The following is a 25,566-nucleotide window of genomic DNA, read 5'->3' as shown; positions in this document are numbered from 1 at the left end:
GACCATGTGATTGTTTATTCTTGTTTATAGCATTGCGCAACCATTGGTTGGTGCATTACTGCCACCTTCTGTTCTGGAGTATGCATGAGAAAATAAAAGTCTAAATAAATATTTACAAATCCAGTTCCTGTTTACATTATTAGTAAATCATTTACGGAAAACTTTTCTCTCGTCTTCATAAAAATTTAATTATTTAAGAGTAAAATAAGGTGAGTATATATCTAAGTATAATATAGTGAAATTCTATAGCCGGGAATCAAACTCTTGAGCTGAAGTTTGATGCATGCTACAATAATTCAGTTGCTTGTTCTCTGAGTCAAATTGTATTTTTTAATCTGCGCAAGATTTACTTTAAATTGAATTCATGAAATAACTTGTTTCTATGATGTAATAGAAATTCTAAAAATAAACCTGAAAAGCACAAAAATTTCAATCAGAGAAGATGCAGAACAAACAATGAACGTGGATTATTACTTAATGAATCAACACAGATACTTGATAAAAACAGACGTATCACTCTGAGGGTTTTTCTCTCCTTTATTCATGCAACTCTCATCACAAATGGAAGTCGTTTCACAATCACTACACAATAGATACAGAGCAGTCACCATAGTAACTCCTCTTTACATACACAACAACACATATAAGCACATGATCAGTTTAAAGAGTGCGTGTGTTTTCCATGTTGGCTTCAGTGTTTCTGTGAGGACAGAAAAACATCAGCCTGCAGGAAGACATCCGCCGTGTTGGAGCCACATCTGTAATCCAGCTGTTCCCATGTTTCATCTCTAATCCAGATGTTCTCGTGTTCAAACATCTGTCTGAACATCTCCTGGAAAGAAGAACAGGATTTACAGAAAGGTTGTTCACTGATGCTAAAGCTGCAGGATATAAACACTGTAGAAAATTACAAAATGATCATGTTATAAAATGAAGTATTAAACAAATCAAAAACACTGTAAAAAAAATCCCTTCAGAGGTCAAAGAAGTAGGTTCGGGTGCAGAGGTCAACATCGAACAATAGCAATGGTCTGCAGTCAATAGTTACATTGGTTACTTCAACCACAGTTAAAAAGTGTGGATTGTGGGGGGGTGAGAATATTAGTTTGTTTTGGATTCTTCTGGGGGTGGAGTCATTATATTATGTCACGTTTTAATAATAAAGGGGTGTGGCCTAGAAGAGATTTCTATTGACAGTGGCGAGTATCAATGGATTAATTAGCACCATTTACAGTCACATGATGTCTAATGCAATTAAAACTAATCAGTTCAATAAAATACATATGTACTGGGTTCACCCTGTTGGGACAAAGAACCTGGAGTCAATCCACCCAGTAGAGACACTGACAGGACTGAGGAGGCCACCACAGAGGATTCTAAAAGTCTCACAGTGAAATAATGAAACTAAAACAACAGAAATTAGTCTGAAACATTCTGAAACATCTGGAGAAACAGCCACTGCAGCTTACAGAGTATCACACTTTAATAATAATAAACAAGAATGAAATTATAAATCCACAACGTGAAACTGTTCTGAGGATTTTTCTGAAGATGAAGTTAAATAAACTAAAAAAGAATGTTCAGGAATATTCATGGTTTTGACTTCTAATAATAACGTTACTTATACTAATATTACAGTTACTGTCTAACTCTAACCCAAGATGAGAGGAAGCTTTTTAGAGTTCTCATTTTAAGACATGTATCGAAAAACACAAAGTTCTGTTTGAAGGATTAGGGTGTAGTACTAGTTGTATGATATAGTACTAGCTGTAGACTGTAGTTCAAACAGTCAATTGTAGTATTTGTTGTAGGGTGTTGTACTACTTGCAAGGTGTAGTACTAGTTGTAGGTTGTATAAATCATTGTCAGAATTAGTACTAGCTGTAATGTATGGTTTTAGTAGTAGGGTGTAGTACTGGTTGAAGATTGTAGTATTTTTTGTTATAGTGTAGTACTAGTTGCAGGGTCTATTAGTAGGGTGAAGCTCTAATCATAGGTTCTTGTAGTAATTGTACTAACAACTGGTTCCACATCAACATAGGTGTTTTATAGGTAAACTGAAGTGCGTGGCCGGGCAAGCAGGTGGCACTTCAGAGAACCGATGTCACTGAGGCCCAGTTGTAAGATTTGTCAGGTTGCAGTAGGTCTAGTTGTATCTTGCAGTAAGTGTTGTTGTTGTTTCAAGATAAAGATGTGATGTTGGATCGTCCACCAGGAGGCGCCACAATCCTCTGAGCAGAGCGACGAGGTATGTGGTCATCAATCTGAGCACCTGGAAGAGAAGAAGTGATGTTGTTCATAATTCATCAACTATCATCACCTAACCCTAAACTGTAAATTAAATTTCCCCGAATGCACCTCAGGGTCAATCACTTTTGTTTGATCAGATCACTGATGGACACACTGCAGACGTGCTCCTCCTACCAGATAGTGTGAATCCTGACTGGTGGAGGTTTCGGGGGCCAGCCTGGGGTTTTGGACCGGTGGGCCCTCTGCTGGACGGAGTGTGCGGGACAGATTTAGTCATGCTGATGACATCATGGACAGGACCATCATAGCTTCCACGGGGAACACCGCGAGCCTCTGCCATCTGAGACAAAGAGAGAACAACTGAAAGAACTACCTGATGAATCAGTTGACTGATAAGCCCATTCACTAGTTATCTGGTTAACCACCTGACCAGCTGCTTAGGTTGGTTAACTTGGTCAGTAGTTCTCAATCTTTTCAATTCACGACCAACCAGCTGGTGCACGCAGCCCCTTGAGAATCACTGAACTACAGTATATTCTTAGTCGCTTGCCTTGCTGCGGGCTCTGATCCTCTTGTAAACAAAGTCAGGGAAAGCCTTCCTGGGGACGAAGCGTCCAGAACCTTCGGTCACATTAAGTTTTCCATCCTCAAGAACAACTCGACCTCCACTGATCACCGCAGACGCCACGCCGCGAAACTCCAAACCTTCCAGGATGTTCACCTCCACGGTCTGCACACACAGGCAACATGTGAGGGGAGGATCACTTTATCGTGACTGATCGTTATTGGGATCAGTCGATCATACTGATTTTGTTACCAGGTTGTGAGTCTTTGCAGAAACAGTTTGTGTCTCCTTCGGGTTCCAGACGACAATGTCAGCATCAGAACCTACAGCGATGCGTCCTGAACACACAGGTGCACCAGTACGAGATAAATCAACATCTCATCCTGAATAAAAAGGTTTAAAGTGAAACAGTCAAAACAAACATCATTAGCATCTTAAATTGTAACTGATAAATGCAATACCTTTTTTTGGGTACATGTTGAAGAGTTTAGCTGCGTTGGTGCTGGTAACTGCAACAAACTCATTTTCATCCATCTTCCCTGTCGACTGCAGACACACAACTCATGTCAAATGTGTCATGTTTGATGATTTGTTGGTTATGAGTGGAATTTCATTCAAAAAAGTTCAAATAGGTAACTTTATGATCATGAGCAGAGGAAGGATTAAACGTTTCTGTATATGGGTCAGCGAAGGAGCAAAGGTCAAAGGTCAAATTGTCTTACCACAGCTCTGTCCCAGACCACTGACATCCTCTCCTCAATCCCATTGGTTCCCTCTGGAATCAAAGTGAAGTTATCTTTTCCGATGGCTTTCTGAGCCGTAGAGAAACTGGCATGAGCACTGGAGGTCACCTGGAGGTCACCGCTGACAACACATAAAACTTGTGTGAGGTTCACCTGCTGCATCTGGACTGCTGAGGTTTCAACACGACAGCTACTTCATTGTTACTGGCACACAAGTTGATGGTGTGTTGTTTGAGACACTCAACACTCCTGTGTAAAAGCATGTCAATAAAAAGAAGCTAAATTCTAAAAGAATGAAAGAAAGTTGTAAAAAGAACCTTCATTACTGATAATTGATGGAAGAAATCAGAAGAAGCTCAGATTGACCTTCATCAATTTATTTACTGAACCACCTTTAACTCCCAGGAGGAACTCATAAGCTTCCTCACTTATGGATGCTTTTCTTTCATAGATCTGACTTTTGTCTCTTCATCCAAAACATCAACTTGTCCTTTTGATTCTAAAACAGATGTTTAATGTGGTTTTACCTTTAGTTAAGTGTTAAATATGAAATCAGATCAGTTTAACTTTGTTACCAGACTATGTACAGCAGGTTTAGTTGTTCTAAACACTTTTATCTAATCGTGTAACACGATTAATCGTCTAATCGTGTTCCTTCAGCTCCACTGTGAGGAACCTTCATTTAGGACCAGGACATGTGACCCACATGTAAAACAAGTCTGTAGGACAGCTTTTTTCCACCTGCACAGTATTATGAACATTAGGAACATCCTGTCTCTGAAGGAAGCTGAGAAACTCGTCCACTTGTTCCCTCTAGACCGGACCAGTGTAAGTCTTTATTATCAGGACGTCCCAGTGAGTCTGTGAGAAGCTCCAGTTGGTCCAAGATGCTGCAGCACGAGAGCTGACAGGAACCAGAAGAGATCATCTCACTGCTCTGAGCTTCTCTGCACTGGCTCCCTGTGAAACTCTGAATATCACAACCAGCTCCTCACATATAAAGTCCTCAACATTCAAACCCTTCATATATCAAGGAGCTCATAACACTGTCCTGTCCTGATAGATCACTGCTCTCCCAAAACAAAGGTTCTCTGGTGGTTCTAGAGTCTGTAAGAGCAGGAATGGAGGTAGAACCTTCAGCCACCAGGCTCCTCTCCTGTGGAACCAGTCCTACCCCCAGTGGAGGCAGATCAAGTTGAATGATGCTCACCATCATACCCTATCCCAATAAATAGATGGAGTTTTACTCACCAGGCCAGCAGAGAGGTCAAGTACTGTGGAGTTGTGGGGTCAGGGTTGATGGGCGGGCTCATGACAAAGGCAGCAGCTGTGGCCCAGTCTTTGGACCAATAGTGAGAGCCATCAGTGGCCAAGCTGGCTGTAATTGGTTCCCCATAAACCACTATACCTGAGGGCAGAAGCATGAGACAAGACTTTGTGTTCACCACATTGAACATGTTGTTGTGTGTTCCTGCTGGAGTCTCACTCCCAGGTGCGACCCCAAGTGACAGCAAGCGATCTGATTCAGACTGCGAGCAGACAAAGACCCAGACCTAGAAATGCTGATCTCTGGCATCATTAACTGGTCCTGGAATGAAGAACATAACATCCCTGGTGGGGAAGAAGAACGACTCGACATAGGTAAGCTAATCTTTTACTAACGGCACCAGGTCTGGAATCAAACTCCAGTATACAGATTGTGCTCTTTAACTTTCTAGAGGCTTGTGTAATGATACAAAGGAGCTGAGTACTGTTGCCAAAAGTCAGAGGTCATAACAGCAACCAGAGAAACTAATGATGAAGCGTTTAACCCAGACAACTTTTCTCTTTCATGCTGGAAGGTTCTGCAGGTTAAGGGTTAAAGGTCAGGGTTAACTCCCTCTAACCTTGACCAGGTATGGATCATAGTCATCTTGAGATGCTGGAAGCTTTAGAGGTCACAGACGGATTTTTTAAAGATTACAGAAAATTAAAACTGTTTAAATCCAAATGAAATCTGGACCTAATCTGGATTAAAACCCAGGAGGAGGATGTCACCTTTCTTTCTGGATTTTGCGATGACATCTGCTGCAGATTTGCTCATCACCTTGGTAACATAAAGCGGACAGTTGGCTTGTTTGGCGATGGTGATGGCTCGATTGACCGCCTCCGTCTCCACCTGAAACCCAACACACTCTCTCTTAAGCCTCCTGGTGGACCTGCATGTGTGTGTATGCATATATATTATATGAAATATATATATATATGTATATTATATATTATATATATATAGGGTTAGGGTTAGGGTTAAGCATTTGACAGCCCTAGGGTTAGGGCTGTCAAATGCTTAAACATTTTAATCAGATTAATCTCCATTCTCTATGTCTAGGGTTGGGGGAACGGAAAGATAAATGACAGAGGGCGGATATATACATCTAAAAAAAATTTAAATCATACACACAACAACAATCTGCGCATGAGTTAATGCGTAAAGGAAATGGGTTAATTACACAAATTAATCGTCCTTCATTGATGCTTTAATTTTGACAGCCCTATTATATCTATGCATATATTTATATATATATATATATAAATATAAATAAGAGAGAGAGAGAGAGAGAGAGAGAGAGAGAGCGAGAGAGAGCGAGAACCTCCTCAGGTTGAGATAAAACGTGTCCTTCTGGCCCAGTGATGCCGAAAGTGAGAAGTTTCTTCTGTTCCTGAAACACGAAAAATCAAAGCACTTTAACACACTGTAACAAATACATTTTTAAAATAAATAGAATTGAACCAACTCGTTCTCATCGCGACAGTAAGTGTTCTTCTCTGATTAGTCAGAATGTGATTACCTCATCGATGATGTCACCGTTTTCTGCGTGGACCTGGGCAATGGCTCCGAGAGTTCTGAGGACCCCGAACGCCTCGTAGAGCTGAAACCAACACAACAGGGGAAGATTCCATTACTGGAATTAAACAACAACAAACAATAATTTTACTAAATTATTAATACAGTATTTTATCAGATACTTTCATTAATAATATAATCAATAAAGTAATGAACTATTAATCCACCTGAGAGTCGGAGCTCTGATATTTATCTTTGTACGTCATGAAGAAGAGGAAGGAGTTCACACCTGCAACACAAATACACAACAGTAAACTCACAACAGTAAATAAACAACAGCACTAGTTCATTTAAGTTACCTCTGCCAAGGAGGTTATGTTTCCACCTCCCATTGTTTCTTCAGCTAGTCAGTGCGTCAGTTAATTAGCTAGTTTGTTAGTTAGCTAGTTAGTTAGTTAAATTTGGGCTTGGCCTGAGAGAAAGTTTAAAATCGTCAATGTCAACCTTTATAATATTTGTATAGAACATAGACTCAGTCTGTTAAGTGTGTAGTTTGTGTTGTTATTTAAATTAGTTATATATCTTCATCTTCCTGGTCATGTGATATAGTCTTCATGTTTTTCTGGTTGTGACAGAGTTGGACAGTAAATGTCTTAACCCATTAACCCATTAACCCATTAACCCATTAACCCTTTGACCCTTTGACCTTTATCTTTGACAAGCGTCTCCAGCTCCTCATAAAGTCCGTCGTGCCAGCGAGTGATGTCCAGGTGAAGAGAGAAGTCACAACACGCCCTCTGCTCGGCCGTCTCCTTCCACTGATCAAACGCTGACAGTAAACTAGTTCCCGGCTCCACCAGCACATGGTCGACTGTGAAGACAAACATCTGACTGTGGCATGATCAATCACTATCAATCAGTATTAATTAAAACCAAAGGGGCTTTGAGATAATGTTACTATGATTTGGCGCTATACAAACAAATGGAATTGAATATTGATGACTGACTGATGGTGGTGGTCCCCCCGGACACTGCGGCTTTAGTTCCCTGGTAGAAGTCGTCGGTCGGGCTCTGGCCCTTCTGTGGAGCGAGGAGGTTGGTGTTGGCGTCGACGCCTCCGGGGATCACCAGCTGACCGTAAGCGTCCACCGTCCTCACATCAGACGGGACAATCAGGTTCTCCCCGATCTGTCTGATCAGGACACAGGAAGTGATGTCAGAGTCGGCTCACAGCCACACATCCATCAATCTGATAGTTATTAATATGAAAACAGATACTTGATGGTTCCCTCCTCCACGTAGACGTCAGCGTAGAAGGACTGGTCGTCATTCACAACCTTTCCTCCTTTGATGATCAGACGGTCGACCTGAAAAACAAAAAGCATTCTGGGTAAAAATAAGTCAGCACTTCTGAATATTACAAAGATAAAACATCTGAGAACAGATGAAATGTATTATAAAAAGGACAATGTTTCAATCATAATCTGAACCTCAATTATTTGATAGTTTCGGTTTAAAGATAAAATGAAATATGAAAAAAATAAAAGATATTTTCAACATCAATTAAATAGTTTTCAAGGAAAATCAAGTGATTTTTATCTGAAACTAAGTTGTTATGTATCACAGACAAGGTTCAGTTTTAATATAAGAACCGTCAGAAACGTGTAAATTCAGTTTTAATCTGATGATGACGGTCACGTGTATGGCGACCGGTCAAAAGGGGGCGTGGTTCACAGAGACGTTGTATCCTCAGTCAAACAGACAAAGCTGAAATGTCCCGTTCTTAAGCTTGAGAACCGAACTGAGCCGAGCCGAGCCGAACTGAACCGGGATCCGACCGGATGCTGCAGAGTGGACCGGGGCTGGATGAATGACAGCTGCAGCTGCAGCATCCTCCCTCACCGGCCCGATGACTCCGGTGACTCCGGTGACTCCGATGACTCCGGTGACTCCGGTGACTTACCGCGGCCCTCGCGCTGCTCTTCTTGTTCTGGAACATCCTGACCGATCTGTGATCAGCTGATTGATGCTCGCGCGGACACAGCCTGCTATTGTTTCCGTCTTCTCTGACGTCACGCTGCAGCCAGTATACACACCCTCGACTTCCGGTGAGGAGCTTCAAAATAAAGTCAACGAACGCTGCATTTAACGTAGTCAGGTTTTTGAAACGTGCTTCTACCACAGACTGTTTTTTACACATGACCTGAAGTTCGGACATGTGACATGATAGGAACATGTCAAGACATGTGGCGTTGTCATGGGGGGTGGAACTGACATCCCAGGGCCCCAAACGGGAGGGAAGCAATTGAAAAGCCTGAATGTTTTCAAAGATAAAATCCTTATTAAGTACATAATTAAAATGGCTGCAACTGGTTGTTTAAATCTATTTATTAGTATCCAGAAGTAGTGGAGGCTTCCAGGGGTCACCTGTCTCACCCTATGGTCTCACCCCTACAAACAAATGGTCTAGTGTGAACACAATGGAAGTCAGTGAGTGACTGACTACTGGAGGAGTGATGTTCAATATGTCAAGAAAGAAAACGTCTTTGAATCAGAAAAGAAAAGAGAAAAACAGGAAAGAGAAAGAAAGCAAACAGGGCAGGTTTCTTTCCACAGGAAGATGAGTCCATCATTACATCATCGGGTCACACTGTTTGTTCCCAGTTGTCTGATGTTCATGTAGCCCAGGGTTTAATTCTTCTTAACTGGGAGCTCATAGTAAAATAACAAGTGAACAATGTGGACTCGAACCAGGAGGACATGGTATTTACTTTTTACAAAGTGGAGCTACAGCTGAGTTTCTACAGAGGATTTATTTTGAAGATGGCTATAAACATGCAGATGCCATTTTTAAGGTGTGTTGTATACTTGAGGAAATACCTGAATACATGTTAAATATTGTTATTTTTAGCAAGATACTCGATGTGAACCTCATTTAAGTAAAGTAACAGTAGGCAAAAGTCTGCGAAATGATTCCATCATGAATCAAGAGAGGAAGGGGGCCCACAGAGACTGCTTGTATATTGGGTCCAGATCTTGTGCTACGCCCCTGCATGTTCCTAACATATTCCTTAAATGTGACATGTTCCTGACATGTTAAAAGTAACAACGAAAAATATAAATAGAGTAGAATAAATTATTTTATCTTCAAATTGTTTATCCTTCTCATAGTTACTTTGATAATTTGTTGTGGTCGGAGTTGGTTCTGCTCTGAAAAACGACGACAGAAACTGGAGTCAGTGAGAACACGAAGCTGATCATCTGACCTGGATTTCACAGCGTGATCAATGAAGCATAATAAACGAGTTCAGCTCCGAGACTTCACGACCTCATTCTGTCTGAGTCACTTGGCTCCTCACTCAACCAATCAGGAGACAGAATCACAGCCTCCTATCCGTTTACAGAGAAAATGATTTGAGTCTGATTTGTGCCTAAAACAAGAAACCCTAACCCCAACTTTACCCAAACCTATCTAACCTTATCTTAACTAACCTTAAATCTAATTAACCTTACCATTACCTAACTAAAACTTTGCCTTAACTTTAACTAACCCTACCCTAAATGTAACCATATTTGATGTAAATGTGCTCAGTTCGCCACCAGGAGACCCTGTTCCTCAACCTCAAATGTATCTAAATATGTTGATAAATGTACATATATATCTATATATATATATGTATTTGCTGACCACTCAAAAGTTCACTAGACCTTCACACTGTCGCAGTCTGGGGCAATTTGTAGTTCAGTATCTTGCCAATGGACACTTCAGAACAATATATTGCATATAAAGATATATATGATACAAATAAATTATAAATTCATCCAATGTATCAGCTTTGTTTCATTAAACCTTAATCTTCTATCATTAAATACATTTTTTGACTAGATTCAAAATTATAGAAATAATCATTCACAGACAAAAAATCATTAAATCAGAAGAGGTCATTTGAACCTGTCTCTTGCTGTAGTTGTCTTGGCTGTGTCTGGAGGGAAACACCACCGTCTGACCTTGTCCACCTTCTCCTCCGTCACCGTCATCGGTCCGGCTTCGGACTCGGCGCCGCTGCGTCTGCGGACTGAACGATTCGAAGTTCAGGGTTTTGTTTTCAAAAGCTCCCTCGACGCTGCAGAACATCCCTCCATACTTCATCCGAGGACGAGGAGAGTCTGAACCCAGCCGAGAGAGAAGAGAAGAGCAGTCGTCCTCTGGAGAAAGCCTGCGCTCAGACATGATGAACAGATCTGATGTGAGACAATGAGTGGAAGACGACAAGAAGTGAAGAAGATGAGGAGGAGACAAAAAGGAGGTCATGGAGGAGGCAGGAAATTGAGAGGAACCAATCAGAGGCAAGAAAACAATGAACGACTGACTTCAATCTGAGAGGGTCAAAGGTCGTATATCATCTCTCAGGTGTTGCTGCTCACCTGACTGTCACCAGACTCACAGCTCCACCTACAGTTCAGATGATAGAAGACTGGAATGTTTCCCTACCCTGACCCCGACTCTCAACCTGACCCCCGACCCATCGTTTGCTGTAGGCGTTCAATCCGTCAGTCAGACGACTCTGTGCTCCAGAGTAAGGAAATACAGTTTTAAGTTTAGCAATAAGAATCTAATTAAAACTGTGTTAAAATTAAAATTATATTATAATTATATGTAAAAAATAATTAGGTCTCAGTTTTTATTATTGAGTGAAAGAATCACAGTGAACGACTCAGTCATTTGACCTTCAGTGAACACACACACACACACACACACACACACACACACAGGTCAGTGCTCATCACTGTAGATGTTCTGAACCTGAGGTTGTTTCAGTCTGAACTCTTTGTCACATTCACTTTGTCAAACACACACATACTAGCACACAGTATAATAAAGTGTGTCTCTTACATGAAGATGTCGTGTTGTAATCTGATGTCACTTTCTGTTTAACAGGAACAAAACTGACAAATGTTTTATGAAATATAATTTTTTTATTATATACTAATATTATACATCTTTGTGTTTTTATAGATCTTTTGTTTTTATTGATCAGTGATCAATTAATGAGTCTAAATCATTGTGGGTCAGATGAGGAAACTCGTTGTGGTCCGAACGAGAAAATAAAGATGGTTCCACCAAACACAATCTGATTAAAGTTCAATATTCAAAAGCAAACACTAACACAGTTTATTGTTCATTGTTTTAATGTGATCACAGAAAACTGTCGACTCGTAGGATGTTCAGACTCACAGGATAAAAAAATACCATCTGGAATCAGAAAAGTTCAACAGCAGGATCCATTTTTTAAAACATTTTATAATTCTGCTTTGGTTTAAAATCAGAGAAATATTCAATATTTCATTCGATTATTAAATATTTTCATGTTTTTCTTTTTCTACAACAGTTTTGATGAAAATAACGAAAGTGAAACATGAAAAACAAACACAAAATTTAACAAAAAATCAATATGATTTGAAAATAAGTAAAAAAATGTTTTTATGTTTGAACACTACAGAATCCAATTATTTTCTCAGTAATATAATATAATATACTATTGATGTGAAGCACTGAACTGTTCATGTGTGAAACGTTGCTCTCATGTGAAACTGATCACAATATTTCTGAGATTCTCAGTCATCCAGGTTATGTTAAATCCATGTGACATAAACAAGTCGACTCAACTCAACCAAGTCCAGTTGACTTGTTTTTATCAGTGATCAGAATAATATTATTCAATATTATTATCATTGATAATGTTCAGATTCATTTTTTTCTGAACAGCTTCATCTTCCAGTTCATTTCCTCTGCAAAACTATGAGATGGTTACACATTGTCACCTCAGATCCACGAGGGAAGTTACACTATTCACCAGTCTGCAGGTGGAACAGCCAATCAGAACAAAGTTGAATTAACTTGCATTAGTTTTCCATCATTGTTGTTCTCAACACGTCTGAGTTCTGAGTCCTTCATTAACAGTTAACTAACAACAATGTCAACACTGCGGTCAACCAGTTGAGCGACTGAACTAACTAGAGATGTTTCCAGTCAGGTTTGTTTCTGAGAACAGCTGGTAGGTTAAAAACAGTCTGAATAAATAGTTCAGTCCAGCACCATGATAATCCAGTGACTCACTGACGCCACCATGTGTTTGTCAGCTCTAAGAGGAAACCATTCTCTTCATCAGATGCAGCACAGTGGAATTCTGGGAGGATGTTATGGTGCAGTTAGGCGACAGCTGGACTCTGATCTGATTGGCTGAGGAGTCGGGGCAGGCCAATGTGCTTCCGTCAGTGAGCTGCTGGTTCCAAACCCTGGATCCTTGCTGAGACAAGCCTCTGAGAAAAAAGCTGACTACAGACATGAACACAGACATTAACGTTAACAGTAACCCTTTTACAGTATATATATATACATATTTATATTTATATTTATATATATATATATATAAATGCATGCGTTTGTTCCATAGTCTCATTTGATCTGTTAGTTTTGGTTTCACGTTGTAATTTAGGGACTAAAGAATTTTGTCTGACATACGTACGTCCTGTCGTCATCACCTATGTGGGCGGAGTCTACCTATACTTGCCTCTGATTGGTTTGTAGACGGCAGACATGGGTGTGATGTCAGGTGTGTGGGTGGGGGGGTGGTAAATATTCTGTTTTAATTGGGAAAATGAATGAAGTGCTTCATCTGGTTTCCATGGTAACATCATGATTGTATCACTAGCAGCATTAGCACCTTCAGGGCGCAGTACTCCAGAGTACTACACAGTACTACACAGTACTACAGTACTCTACACTAGTTCAAATGCACCAACTATACGTCTTTGTGGTTAAACATTTTATCGTTGGAGTAGAAGAATGCTTCTTCTTCTACTGATTAATTCTTTCTATACTTCCTGTGATTGCTCCAAAATTCAGACTATCCAAAAAAGAGTTTTCACTCTGGTACAGAACCATGGTTCAGTTTGATCCAGACCCAGAACATCTCTTCTGGTCGGGCTAAACTTTAGTTTCCGGCACTGTACCTTTTAAGGTCGAGACCTTAAAAGAACAGAAAATCTCAACAGTTCCTACAACATCATCAGAAAGCACCAAGTACACTCCATTGTTACGCAGACGACACCCAGCTGTACATATCTATGAAGCCTGATGAATCTAATCACTTAGTTCAACTTCAGGAACGTCTCAAGACCATCCAGGTCGGGATGACCCAGAGCTAAACTAGTTCTAAATTGAGACTGAGCTCATTGTCATTGTCCCTAAACATCTGAGAGAAACACTGTGGGACCAGATAGTCCCCTTGTTGTTAGTTTGTCCCCCAGCTCCACTGTGAGGAACCTTCAGTTAGGACCAGGACATGTGACCCACATGTAAAACAAGTCTGTAGGCCAGCTTTCTTCCACCTGCACAGTATTATGAACATCAGGAACATCCTGTCTCAGAAGGAAGCTGAGAAACTCGTCCACTTGTTCCCTCTAGACCGGACCAGTGTAAGTCTTTATTATCAGGACGTCCCAGTGAGTCTGTGAGAAGCTCCAGTTGGTCCAAGATGCTGCAGCACGAGAGCTGACAGGAACCAGAAGAGATCATCTCACTGCTCTGAGCTTCTCTGCACTGGCTCCCTGTGAAACTCTGAACATCAAGATCCTGCTCCTCACATAGAAAGATCTGAACATTCAAACCCTTCATGTATCAACAAGCTCATAACACTGTCCTGTCCTGATAGATCACTGCTCTTCCAAAACACAGGTTCTCTGGTGGTTCTAGAGTCTGTAAGAGCAGAACAGAAGGTAGAACCTTCAGCTGCCCGGCTCCTTTCCTGTGGAACCAGCTCCCACTCTGGGTTCTACAGTCTGAAACCATCTCTACATGTAAGGAACTTAAAATGTTCCCTCTGATAAAGCTTATAGTTCTGGATCAGGTCCTGAAACATCCCTTAGTGATGCAGCTCTAGGTTAGGGTTCTCCTACCCATTTTCCCTGCTCACCCCAACAAGGTGTGACCTCCAATAAAATTGAATTGAATGTGGGTGTTGGTCTGAAGCGTGTCTGAGGAACCTTTCACACCTGATGTTTAGGTTCAGACTCAACTAAAAGACTGAAACAAACAAGGTGTGAACAAGTCCTGCGTGTGAACCATCACTCAAATATTAGAAAACATGAACTCACCAGCTGCTGTTAGGACCAGAGGATGAAGGCCAAAGAGAAGAAGAGAAACAGGAAGAGGAACTAGAAGAAAAACAGGAAACAGAGAAGAGTCAGTAAAATGATGATGGTGATGATGATAATGATGAAGATGATAGAAATGATGATGGTGATGATAATGATGAAGATGATAGAAATTATGATGAAGATGATGATGATAATGATGAAGATGATGATGATAATGATGAAGAAGATAGAAATGATGATGGTGATGATAATGATGAAGATGATAGAAATGATGATGAAGATGATGATGATAATGATGAAGATGATGATGATAATGATGAAGATGAGGATAGTAATGATGATGATGATAATGATGAAGATGAGGATGGTAATGATGATGATGATAATGATGAAGATGATGATAGTAATGATGATGAAGATGATGATGATAATGATGAAGATGATGATGATAATGATGAAGATAATGAAGATGATGATGATAATGATGAAGATGATGATCGTAATGATGATGATAATGATAATGATGAAGATGATAATGATAATGATGAAGATGATGATGATAATGATGAAGATGATGATAATGATGAAGATGATAATGATAATGATGAAGATGATGATGATAATGATGAAGATGATGATGATAATGATGAAGATAATGATAGTAATGATGATGATGATGATGATGGTGATGATTTACTGTAGCCATGGAGATAAATGTAACTGGATTGTCTAACATGTCACTGACATGTCACATGTTTTACCTTCTCCTCCAGTTCTTTGATCTGTCGTTTCTGATTTTCTATGAACTCCTCCAGCTCCTTGTTTCTCTGACAAACAAAAACATCTCTGGTAAATGTTGTTTGACTGTTTCACTGTTTGTGATATTTTGTTTGTATAAAAGTTCTTACACAAACAAAGCTGCCAAAACGATTGATTGAATAGTTGTTGACATGTTTACCTGTTGCGTCAGCTGCAGTATGTCCATCCTGTCTCTGAGAATCTGAGCATCTCGTTCTCTCAGTTCACACATCACACTTCGTTTCCATTGGTCCATGGCTCTCCTTAGCCCCTCCCTCTCCTCCTCCGTTAGTGTTTCAGAGAGACGACTGTCGTCCATCTTGAATCCCTCTATCCTGGATGACTCCTCCTGCCGCAGAGCCTCAAACAACATGGCCTCCAGCTCCAGGATCCTCTGGATCAAATTTTAACATCAGAAATCTAAATATTTAATATGAACAGTTTGAAAATTAAATGAAGGTTAATCCCACATTATAACCAGGTTTCAGATTATTTTTGTGCTACTTTTGTGTTTGTTGTGTTGTTTGTGTGTTAACTCTGTTACTCTGTGTGTTTGTCACTTCACTTGTTACTCATCTTTTTTTTCTTTTGTTTGTTTGTGTGTTATTTGTGTGTTGGTTGTTTTACGCTGTGTGTTTTTTGACCTTGTGAGCCTGATCCATCGACTGCTTCCTGTAGTCCAGCTCCTCGTCCAGATAACCTTTCTGTTTACTGAACAGATCCTAGACAGACACACAAAAGAGGTCAAAGGTCACAAGTCAGCAGCTATAACCGAAACTATGAACAAATTCTAACTATTATTATACATTTTTCACCTTCTCACTCTCAATGTCCAACATCTTCTGCTGCAGAAATGACTTTGTCACTTCAATGGACTCCAGCCACTGATCAGAGAGACAGCCAGGTGGAGACAGACAGCCAGGTGGAGACAGACAGACAGGTGGAGACAGAATCAAGTTCATATAAACACCTGAGGTTTTCAACCTGTGGTTCAGACCCTGTCATAGAGACACAACAGGAAGTGACCTGGTCTGTCGAAGGTCAGGAGACATATTTAAATGTGGGTCAAAGGTCTATACAGGTCAACAATCAAATATTGTGTGTTCATGTCAGTTGTGTGTTACCTTCTCTGCCAACGTGAGCACAGTCCTGGCATGAATCACTACCACCTGCTCCTCATTGGACAGATTCTACAGTTAAAACAGGCAAAAGAACATTTGAATGACATTAACATGTAACAACATGTAAACAATGTGTCAACAACATGATAATTACTTAACAGGACAATAACATGAATTCAACATGTCACAAAAGTGTCAGGGTGTCAACATAATAACAATCTTTTCACAACATGTCAACATTTACATCATGTTAACATGTTATATGTGGGTAATATGTAATATGTTATAAAATAATCTTAACTCTAATGATTGTGGGGACTGGATAATATGATTCCAACATCAGATAAATCACAAGTTGATTATTCTTTAGATCAAATTGACATCAATGAAACATACTTGTACAAAATAAATTCAACATACACTTACGGCGTTATCTCCCAGAATGTCCAGTTTCTTCATCAACTCACAGATCACAATTTCCTGAGGAATATAACACATCATACACGTGATGACACAGAGTTAGGATGTTAGGATGTTAGTTGGTGAAGATGGGATCATGTGTTCATGGGGTCACGTGATCATATGTATTCAGGAGTTACTCACTGTGACGCCCTCTGCCTCACAGTAGATCTGCAGAGGACTGAGGCCTTCTGGGAAATGGAGTGGTTGGAAGTTAATGGCAGGTGAACGTCGCTCCCTCTCCTAGAACCAATAGAGTTTACATCGAAACACAGTGTGTGACTGTTTAAATTTGTTGTTGATTTCAGTGTGACTGGGTTTTGTTATTGTTGTTGATGTTTGTTTACCTCCAGCTCTAGGATCCTGAACTCCAGCAGTTCGTTTTGATCTCTGACATCTTGAATGTCGTTTTTCAGTCGCAGCTCTTCAGCCTCCATCAGCTTCACCTGAACAACACCACCACACTCGGATCAGCTGATGTGTTGTCATCGAACTTGATTTTGTGTCTAAATATTTTTACCTTTTCAACGAGCTCCTGGTTCCTCTGATAGAGAGACTGTTTCTGCTCCACCCACTGCACATCCTGAAGGGCAGACAGGTGGGAGACAGACAAACATGGGGGGGGGGGGGGGGGGCATGTAAGAGAGAGGGAGGTGACAGGTGAATATGTGTGTGTCTGCTTTTTTGTCTGTGTGTGTTACCAGTCCTTGTTGTGTTAGCGCTGTCTCCAGGTCACTGACTCGACTTTGATATCGGTTAATTTCTGTCAACAGCTGCTCTCTTGTCTGAAACACAGGGATTCAAACCGTCAACCTGCCAGCGCCTTGCTCCAACACAGGAATCAGAACCCTTTCTGCCGATGCCTTGCTCAGTGGTTTGGTCACCTTGATCTCGTTCTCTGCATCGTAGTTTCCTCCACTTGTCTCCGTCAGGAGAGCATAAGCTCGCTGCAGCGCCTGGTACTCCTGAGTCAGCTGACGGTAACGAAGCTCCGCCTCCTCACGAACAGACGTCTTAAACACACAAACAGAATACCACAGGTTAATGAGGTGTTTATTAATCAATTATTAACCAATCAACAGTCATTATTAAGAATTTAAAAACTAGTTATTAACCAGTTATTAACCAGAGGTTAAACCAGTCCAGTTTGTTTGGACAGAGTTTCAGAGGGAGGCTAACGTTTCAGTGTCAATGGAAAGGATTTTTTATTTCCAGGGATTTTAAACTGATAGGGTTAGGGTTAGGCTTAGGGTTATTGATGAGTTTGAGGAAGTTAACTCTTCCAGGACTTCATGCAGCTAGAGTGGAGGGGGGGGGGGATGTGGTGACCATGACCATGAATGATGCTTCAGAGAAGAAGCGGGTAGAGGGTGAAGAGGAGAGGACCAAGCTGCGAACCCTGGGGGACGCCTTAGGAAAGAGTGGAGGGGCAGATGTTTGATACTGTGATGAGGCCCATCACAGTGAGCGTTGTCATCGATGTTGAGGGAGGAGTCAAGCTGGGAAAGAGATTGGTTGATGGTGTCAAAAACTGACGATAAGTAGGACCTCAGCATCCGAGGAGAGAAGATTAACATCGGTGACGAGTGTTGTGAAATGTTCAAACAGGTCTGAGAGGCGACATGCTTTAAATGGAAAGAATATGTTTAGTTCAGAAGTTCAGGTTAAGGCCAAGATACGATTAAGGTCAAGTTCAAGGTAAGTTCAGGTTTAAGTTTAGAGCAGATTTAGGGTTTGTCAGGTTTAGTTGTAAGACGGGTTCAAGTTTTGGGAAAAACTATTAGTTATGGTTGAGGTTAAAGTCAAAGTACCATCCTATGAAGTCATTGAGACGTGTGTGTGTGTGTGTGTGTGTGTGTGTTACCTCCTCTGGTTCAGTGTCTGGAGTTCTGTCGGTGTGAAAAGACAAAGACGATCCATCAGAGTCAACCGACGCTTCTTCATCATAACCAAAGAAAGTCTCTATGACCTGCACACACACAGACACACACACAAATACAATTTCATTGAATATGTTTATGAACAACCCCTCATAAATAACAAAACAATAAAGAATCTATAAAAAAACGCTGTGACCCGTGACCTTCGACCACCTACATCTAATCAATTCATCTGTGAGTCCAAGCGAATGTTTTTGCCAAATCTTAAAACAGTTCTCTGGAGGAGTTCCTGAGACATTGTGTTTACGAGGCAAAAGGTTAGAGTGACCTTTGACCTTCAACCCCTGACCTCTGACCCTGTAATCCTAACAGGACCAGGACCAGTGTGTGTAATAAAGTGTGTGTAATAAAGAGTGTATAATAAAGTGTGTGTAATAAAGTGTGTGTAATAAAGTGTGTATAATAAAGTGTGTATAATAAAGTGTGTGTAATAAAGTGTGTATAATAAAGTGTGTATAATAAAGTGTGAGTAATAAAGTGTGTGTAATAAAGTGTGTACAGTCTCACCCTGCAGGCTCTGAAGGTTCGTTTCCTCCTCACTGAGTCCTGACGTCTGTATCTCAGTAACATGTCTCTCTCCTCCAGTAAACACAACAACACAAAGTCATCAACACCACAACAACATGAACAACTACACAATTAGTGAAAGCAGAGTAAAGTTTACATATATGTACACACACATATATACTTACTATAACATTCTTTACATAACCAGCCGTCTCCAGAGCCTGAAAATAAAGAAACTTTTAGTGATTTCAGTCGTGCTGAAAAACTGTAGAAGTAGTATTAGTGGGAGCAGTACTTGCAGTAGCCATTAGCAATAATAATAATTATGATAATAATGAACTCAAAGTGCTTTACATACAATATGGATACAAATAGAAACATGTTAGTGAAAATAAAAACATGTTTATAAAAGTAAAAACAATTAATAATGTTATGAATGTTATATCGGAGGAGTTACACTCAGACTCTGAGTGTAGTTACACTCAGACTCTGAGTGTAACTCACACAGATCCCTTCATGTGAAATAAAATAAAATTTGATTGATTGATTCATGTGATGAAGCCTCGTTTGACAGGATTAGTGAAGACGCTCCATGGGCCAGCTCTTCACACTTTGATGGAGAGAGCTGCAGGTGCTAATGTGAAGTAGCTGCTCAACCGTGATCAATAGTAATCCAGGGTTCCCAGCATTCTCTGTAATAATCCTTCCTTGCAATACATGTTGCTCTGTTACATGAGGTCACGGCTTCTGTGTAAATATGACAGTGAGCTGTGAGTTTTCTGTCAGCAGTACTACCCCTGTAGGTAGTAGCAGTTGCAATATTAGTAGTAGTACTTTACCTTGGACAGGTCATCGATGATGTGTTGTTGCTCCAGAACCTGTAACCGTAGAAACTCCATCTCTCTGTCCTCCTGGCTGTAACCATGGCAGCTGGTGGAGTGGCTGCGGTCCAGGTCGTTTAAGGAACTGGGTCGTCTCTATGGACGACAACCATCTGTTACCATGGTGACAGGTAACACATCTGACACTCAGGGAACTTCTCGTCTGAAGTTTTCTGTTTGTAGTTTTCAGTTTGTAGTTTTCAGTTTGTAGTTTTCAGTTTGTAGTTTTCTGTTTGTAGTTTTCTGTTTGTAGTTTTCTGTTTGTAGTTTTCAGTTTGTAGTTTTCTGTTTGTAGTTTTCAGTTTGTAGTTTTCAGTTTGTAGTTTTCTGTTTGTAGTTTTCTGTTTGTAGTTTTCTGTTTGTAGTTTTCTGTTTGTAGTTTTCTGTTTGTAGTTTTCTGTTTGTAGTTTTCTGTTTGTAGTTTTCAGTTTGTAGTTTTCAGTTTGTAGTTTTCAGTTTGTAGTTTTCAGTTTGTAGTTTTCAGTTTGTAGTTTTCAGTTTGTAGTTTTCTGTTTGTAGTTTTCAGTTTGTAGTTTTCTGTTTGTAGTTTTCTGTTTGTAGTTTTCAGTTTGTAGTTTTCTGTTTGTAGTTTTCTGTTTGTAGTTTTCTGTTTGTAGTTTTCTGTTTGTAGTTTTCTGTTTGTAGTTTTCAGTTTGTAGTTTTCTGTTTGTAGTTTTCAGTTTGTAGTTTTCTGTTTGTAGTTTTCAGTTTGTAGTTTTCAGTTTGTAGTTTTCTGTTTGTAGTTTTCTGTTTGTAGTTTTCTGTTTGTAGTTTTCTGTTTGTAGTTTTCTGTTTGTAGTTTTCTGTTTGTAGTTTTCTGTTTGTAGTTTTCAGTTTGTAGTTTTCTGTTTGTAGTTTTCTGTTTGTAGTTTTCTGTTTGTAGTTTTTAATCCTGAAGTCATGTAAATGGTCCAAACTGACTCACATGACCTGTAGGTCAGAGGTCACAAAGCTAAGCTAACTAGCTTTAGCAGGACCTGTTGTTATCTTGTTGCATAATACATTTGTGTAATAACAATAACTTGACTTAATGTATTTCCTGAAAGCTTCACTTCGACTCAAAGACTGACACAAAACCATAGCAGTGTTGGTTACCATAGCTACCATCTCCAGGTTCTCCTGTGTGACAAACTGCAGCTTGTTGCCGAGGCGACGCAGGGCCAGCGCCTGTTCCTCGTTCTTCCGGCTCAGTCGTTTGTTTTTGTCCAGAAGAGGAAGAAACTGACTCTCCGCCTCTCGCAGGCGCTTCAGCTTAACGTGAGTGAACAATAAACAAGCATAAACACACAAAAAGAAATTGTACAAATGAAGGATGTGTGTGTGGTTGTTTGTCTGAGTGTGTGTGTGTGTTACCAGTTCGTTGCGTTCTTCAGACAGCAGTGCGTTCCGATCCTCCAGCTTCCTGACGATGGAGCTGAGCTCAGCAATTTTCAACTGAAACCTCCGGGTGTCCCGGTCCTCCTGAGACTGCACACGCGAGCACACACACACAAACGCACACACACACACACACACACACACAAACGCACACAAACACACAAGCACACACACACACACACACGCGCGCACACACACACGCGGGCACACACACACACACACACACACGCACACACACACACATGCACACACACACCATAAAGTGAATGGACTTAATTAACTGCAAACCTGTAGCTCGTCACGCTCCATGGTCGGGGGTTGATGTCGTTATGGTTATGACATGTCACTTCCTCTCTTTGATAAAAGTCACATTAGGAGAAAACATGATATAACAACACGTCAGTCACTGAAAACGTTTCACTGGAAAAAGCTTCTGAAACCAAAGTTGAAATGTTTCCCATTGGTTTAAAGGACTGACTGAACGCACACACCTGAACAACACATCATCTGGTCACATGACCGTCTGCGACGTGAAGATCACTGAGCTTTGAGCAAAGGGATGTGTGAGTCTGAGGATAAGAGGCTCCACATGTTTGATGGTGTCATGATGAGATCAGGGAGCAGGAAGTTTGATTCTACATCATGCAGCACGATGGAGACGAGGCGGAGCTTACAATGTGAGGAGCAGTGTTAGGGGCGGGGCTAGGGGTGTGACTGGGCTGGTTTGTCCCCACCCTCTGGGCGTCTCTCAGGGCTGCGATTTGCTGCTCTGCTGCCTGAGTCTGCAGCTGCAGGCGGTGAGCATGTCCAGCCTGCAGCCCCAGCGCTTTGTCCAAAACACTGACCGCTCGGTCCTTCAGTTTTATCTCATCCATCTGCACACACATGGTGAGACACACACATAGGGAGACAGACAGGTAAGAGGAAGGGTTAAACAAGTAGATCTACAAGTAGACAGGCAGGTGAAGGGCAGAGTTGGTCTGTTAGACAGGTAGTGGGATGAAAATAGATTGAAGTATGAAGCTTTATTACAGGTGGGTCATTGAATTCAGGGGTCTGGTTAGAATTAGAGGACCAGAGGGTCAGAGCCTGTGTTTGAAGAACCACTGTGTCACAGCGGGTTCATCACAGGAAGTTCACAGCAGACAAATGACTGGAGGTCAGGACACGTTAACTTCAGACTACTAGTCCCATGACGATGTGTTTGAGGGATGAGGACAACAGTACATTAGAATGAGCAGATTTGTGTTTGAGCAGACATGTGCCATGTTTTCAGACATGTATGTGTGATGCTGTCTTGTACCAGTCGGCGGATCTCCCTCTCGCAGTCTCTCTTGGTTCTGTTCAGCACCTCCTGATGTTGGTGATGAGCCGATCGCAGATCGGCTGCTCGGGCCTGACAGGCCTGCTGAGTTGACATCAGAGCCTCCTCTGTGAACCTCTTAGCTCCTCTTAGCTCCTGAACTTCCTGCTGGAGGCGACAACGCTCTGCCTCCCAGCTCCTCCTTGCCTCTTCCACTTCCGCCAGCAGAGCGCTCCTCACCTGAACAACAAGACCAAGAGTTGGATGTTCTAGTTTTCTAGTGAGATGGGTAAAGGTTAACCCTAACCCTCACAAGAGACATTTAAACCCAAGACAATTGGACTGGACGACCTTCAAAACCTGTTACAGTGATGACTGAATAAACACAAGCAAGAACGAATGACCTAAAGGATAACAAAGACTTCTCAAACTATTCGAACTCAAGGGAACAGATATGGACTCTGTCCTGGTCCTGGATCAGTGGAACAGCCGTTTAATCTTGATGTTGTGTGAGTTTCTCTGTTAAGTCTATATATGATTGACAAACTTTGAAAACTATCATTGTACCCACACGGTGACAGTATAAGAGCCTGTGTACAGATCACCCGTCCTCAGCTGTGGTCCTGCCCCTACCCCCGTGATCCTGGTCCTAAATCAAACCCTGTGGTCCTGGTCTGATGCTGTGTTACTGCTCCTAACCCTGAACCTGTGGTCCTGGTCCTAACTCAAGCCATGCTGTCCTTGTCCTACCCCTTTGGTCCTGGTCCAAGCTCAAACCTTGTGATCCTGGTCCTAATTAAAACCCTGTTTTCATGGTCCTAATCCTAGGGGTTAGGGTTTCCTTGAAAGAGTTCCTAGACTTTGGAGTCAGTGACAGGTTGAGGGGCTCACAGATCCAGGATTAAGAGGACCTGATCAGGATCATTCTGGACCCCTCCAAGTAGGAAAACCCCCCAAGTCAGACAAAGACATACTGGAGTATTGTAGAGACCTCAGTCAGGAGCCTGAGAAGAAAGTGTGATACACTATACATGTGACGATGAGGATCCAGTGTAACCAATGAGAGGATGTCTAGGACAGAGACCAGATCACCTTGTCCGTGGACCCGTCCCGCAGCGTGAGCACGAGTCCGTTCAGACGTTGGATCTCTCCGTCTTTGATCTTGATGACCCTCATCAGTTCCATCTCGTGCTGTCGTAGCAGCGTCTCTCTGGTCAGGGCCAGGTCCTTCTGCTTCTCCTCGTGGAGTTTGGTCTTTAGCTCCGTCAGAGCCACCGTGGCTCGGTGGTGCTCGGCCTTCAGCTCCTGACTCTTCTCTCTCTCCAGACGACTCACCTGACGACACAGTCATGTGACTCAACACTGGAACACTGTGGAACCACATTGACACCGTGTAGTCCTTACCTTGTTCTTCTCTTGCTGGAGCTCTATTTGGATTTCTGTCAGTTTGGCTCGAAGCTCATCATTAGCTGCTTGAAGGGTTGCCATGGCGTCCGGTCGCTCCCCTTTCCCCCGCCCCCCAATTCCTCGCTTTGACATCACACCTGCACCTGCAGGCTTGGCCCCGCCCACTGAGCTGTCTGTCAATCTGAAGGCTGACTACATCTACACACGCACACACAAACACACACATTCATGTAGTACATAGCACACAGCACTGGAGGCTATAGTACCTGTAGTAGGTCATGTGACCCTTTGACAGGTGAACAACACTTCACAAAATGTATACATGACTGTTTCCAAGGTAACATCAACCCTGCTGTCATCTTCACTGTATGTGCTGCACCCCCCCCCCCCACACACACACACCCAAAGAGATAAATCACTCACCATCCAATAGAAAGCCTCCAGCACTGCATTGCTGTGTGTGTATGTGTGTGTGTGTGTGTGTGTGTGTGTGTGTGTCAATAGGTTAGCTTCCCCTCCACAACATGCTATCAGCAGTAAGCTTCACTGTAGCTCAGTGTGTGTGTTTGTGTGCACAGCCAGAATCAGCCTCCCTCCACCTGTCTGTCTGTCTCTCTCTCTCTCTCTCTCTCTCTCTCTCTCTCTCTCTCTCTCTCTCTCTCTCTCTCTCTCTCTCTCTCTCTCTCGGTCTGTCTGTGTGTTAGCAGTTAGCTTTGGTTGCTGTCAGTGTGTCTGTCGGTTCTGTTAGCATCTCTGCAGCCTCTGCTGGCGTCATCTCCTCCTCTTCCTCCCAGCATCCCTCAGTGATGATGAGCTGATCCATAACAGCTCTGTCTCCCTCTGCTGGAAGCTCACCCTCATCACACCTTCACCTGTCACTGCCAATGATGTCTCACTTGTCTCACCTGTCTCACTTGGTCCTCACTAGTTCCAAGGTTCCTCACACGGGAACACAAACGTGTTGCTTTCTCTCTATTTTGAATATGTAGGGTAAAGTGTCTGAAATCACCTGGGTTCATTTGACACAAAATATACAAATTGATATTTATGCAATTATAATTTTATTGAATTCTAATTAAATGCAAGGTGTGACAGTACCGTGTGTCTATCGTGTGACAGGAAGTGACATCATCTAATGACTGACGTTTGCATGTTTTCTTGTGTTTCCAGAGGACACACTTTTTGATCATTATCATGTAATTGACTAATTATTTTTATGATCATGTTATTT

At 41.6% G+C, this 25,566-nt stretch overlaps 2 protein-coding genes across 7 annotated transcripts; both read right to left on the bottom strand.

The window, feature by feature from the left end:
- Positions 1–523: 523 nt before the first annotated feature.
- Positions 524–10,628, bottom strand: LOC133931855 (dihydropyrimidinase-related protein 2-like). 2 transcript variants are annotated; one of them, XM_062378800.1, is made up of 15 exons: positions 10,335–10,628; positions 7,661–7,749; positions 7,390–7,574; positions 7,089–7,253; positions 6,610–6,671; positions 6,387–6,467; positions 6,189–6,257; positions 5,596–5,716; positions 4,810–4,966; positions 3,538–3,679; positions 3,277–3,361; positions 3,068–3,153; positions 2,801–2,980; positions 2,425–2,590; positions 524–2,272 (listed from the first exon to the last, which is right to left on the bottom strand). In XM_062378800.1, exons 1-15 carry the CDS (start codon positions 10,611–10,613, stop codon positions 2,181–2,183), a joined length of 1,959 nt encoding a protein of 652 aa, XP_062234784.1. In that variant the 5' UTR covers positions 10,614–10,628; the 3' UTR covers positions 524–2,180. The 2 variants fall into 2 exon arrangements, with proteins under 2 accessions (XP_062234784.1, XP_062234783.1); XM_062378799.1 differs by lacking the exon at positions 10,335–10,628 and adding an exon at positions 8,346–8,694.
- Positions 10,629–11,389: 761 nt separating this feature from the next.
- Positions 11,390–25,056, bottom strand: jakmip3 (Janus kinase and microtubule interacting protein 3). 5 transcript variants are annotated; one of them, XM_062378346.1, is made up of 24 exons: positions 24,759–25,056; positions 24,333–24,533; positions 24,021–24,263; positions 22,929–23,168; positions 22,300–22,500; positions 21,602–21,715; positions 21,344–21,499; positions 20,207–20,344; positions 19,553–19,588; positions 19,368–19,439; positions 18,785–18,889; positions 17,805–17,933; positions 17,622–17,705; positions 17,441–17,503; positions 17,268–17,366; positions 17,065–17,163; positions 16,882–16,941; positions 16,465–16,530; positions 16,156–16,224; positions 15,985–16,062; positions 15,501–15,734; positions 15,304–15,369; positions 14,540–14,599; positions 11,390–12,719 (listed from the first exon to the last, which is right to left on the bottom strand). In XM_062378346.1, exons 2-23 carry the CDS (start codon positions 24,465–24,467, stop codon positions 14,549–14,551), a joined length of 2,538 nt encoding a protein of 845 aa, XP_062234330.1. In that variant the 5' UTR covers positions 24,468–24,533; positions 24,759–25,056; the 3' UTR covers positions 11,390–12,719; positions 14,540–14,548. The 5 variants fall into 5 exon arrangements, with proteins under 5 accessions (XP_062234330.1, XP_062234331.1, XP_062234332.1 ...); XM_062378347.1 differs by having other exon boundaries at positions 16,888–16,941; XM_062378348.1 differs by lacking the exon at positions 22,300–22,500.
- Between the last annotated feature and the right edge of the window lie 510 nt (positions 25,057–25,566).

This window comes from Platichthys flesus, chromosome 20 (genome assembly GCF_949316205.1).
Source record: "Platichthys flesus chromosome 20, fPlaFle2.1, whole genome shotgun sequence".
NCBI lineage: Eukaryota > Metazoa > Chordata > Actinopteri > Pleuronectiformes > Pleuronectidae > Platichthys > Platichthys flesus.
The sequence above is the reverse complement of the archived record's forward strand: the minus strand, read 5'-3'. Positions and strand labels throughout refer to the sequence as shown.

Bases quoted from the DNA above. Each gene is read 5' to 3' on its own strand.
- LOC133931855 (XM_062378800.1), bottom strand. From the start codon at position 10,613: ATGTCTGAGCGCAGGCTTTCTCCAGAGGACGACTGCTCTTCTCTTCTC. The intron at 6,672-7,088 runs GTCAAAGGGTCA...TTTGTGTTGCAG, and splicing joins GACGCTTGTCAAAGATAAAG to GTGTGAACTCCTTCCTCTTC. The intron at 6,258-6,386 runs GTAATCACATTC...TTCGTGTTTCAG, and splicing joins ACGGTGACATCATCGATGAG to GAACAGAAGAAACTTCTCAC.
- jakmip3 (XM_062378346.1), bottom strand. From the start codon at position 24,467: ATGTCAAAGCGAGGAATTGGGGGGCGGGGGAAAGGGGAGCGACCGGAC. The intron at 20,345-21,343 runs GTAACCAACACT...TGTCGTCCATAG, and splicing joins ACCTGGAGATGGTAGCTATG to AGACGACCCAGTTCCTTAAA. The intron at 17,504-17,621 runs GTAACACACACA...TCTGCCCTTCAG, and splicing joins CGCTAACACAACAAGGACTG to GATGTGCAGTGGGTGGAGCA.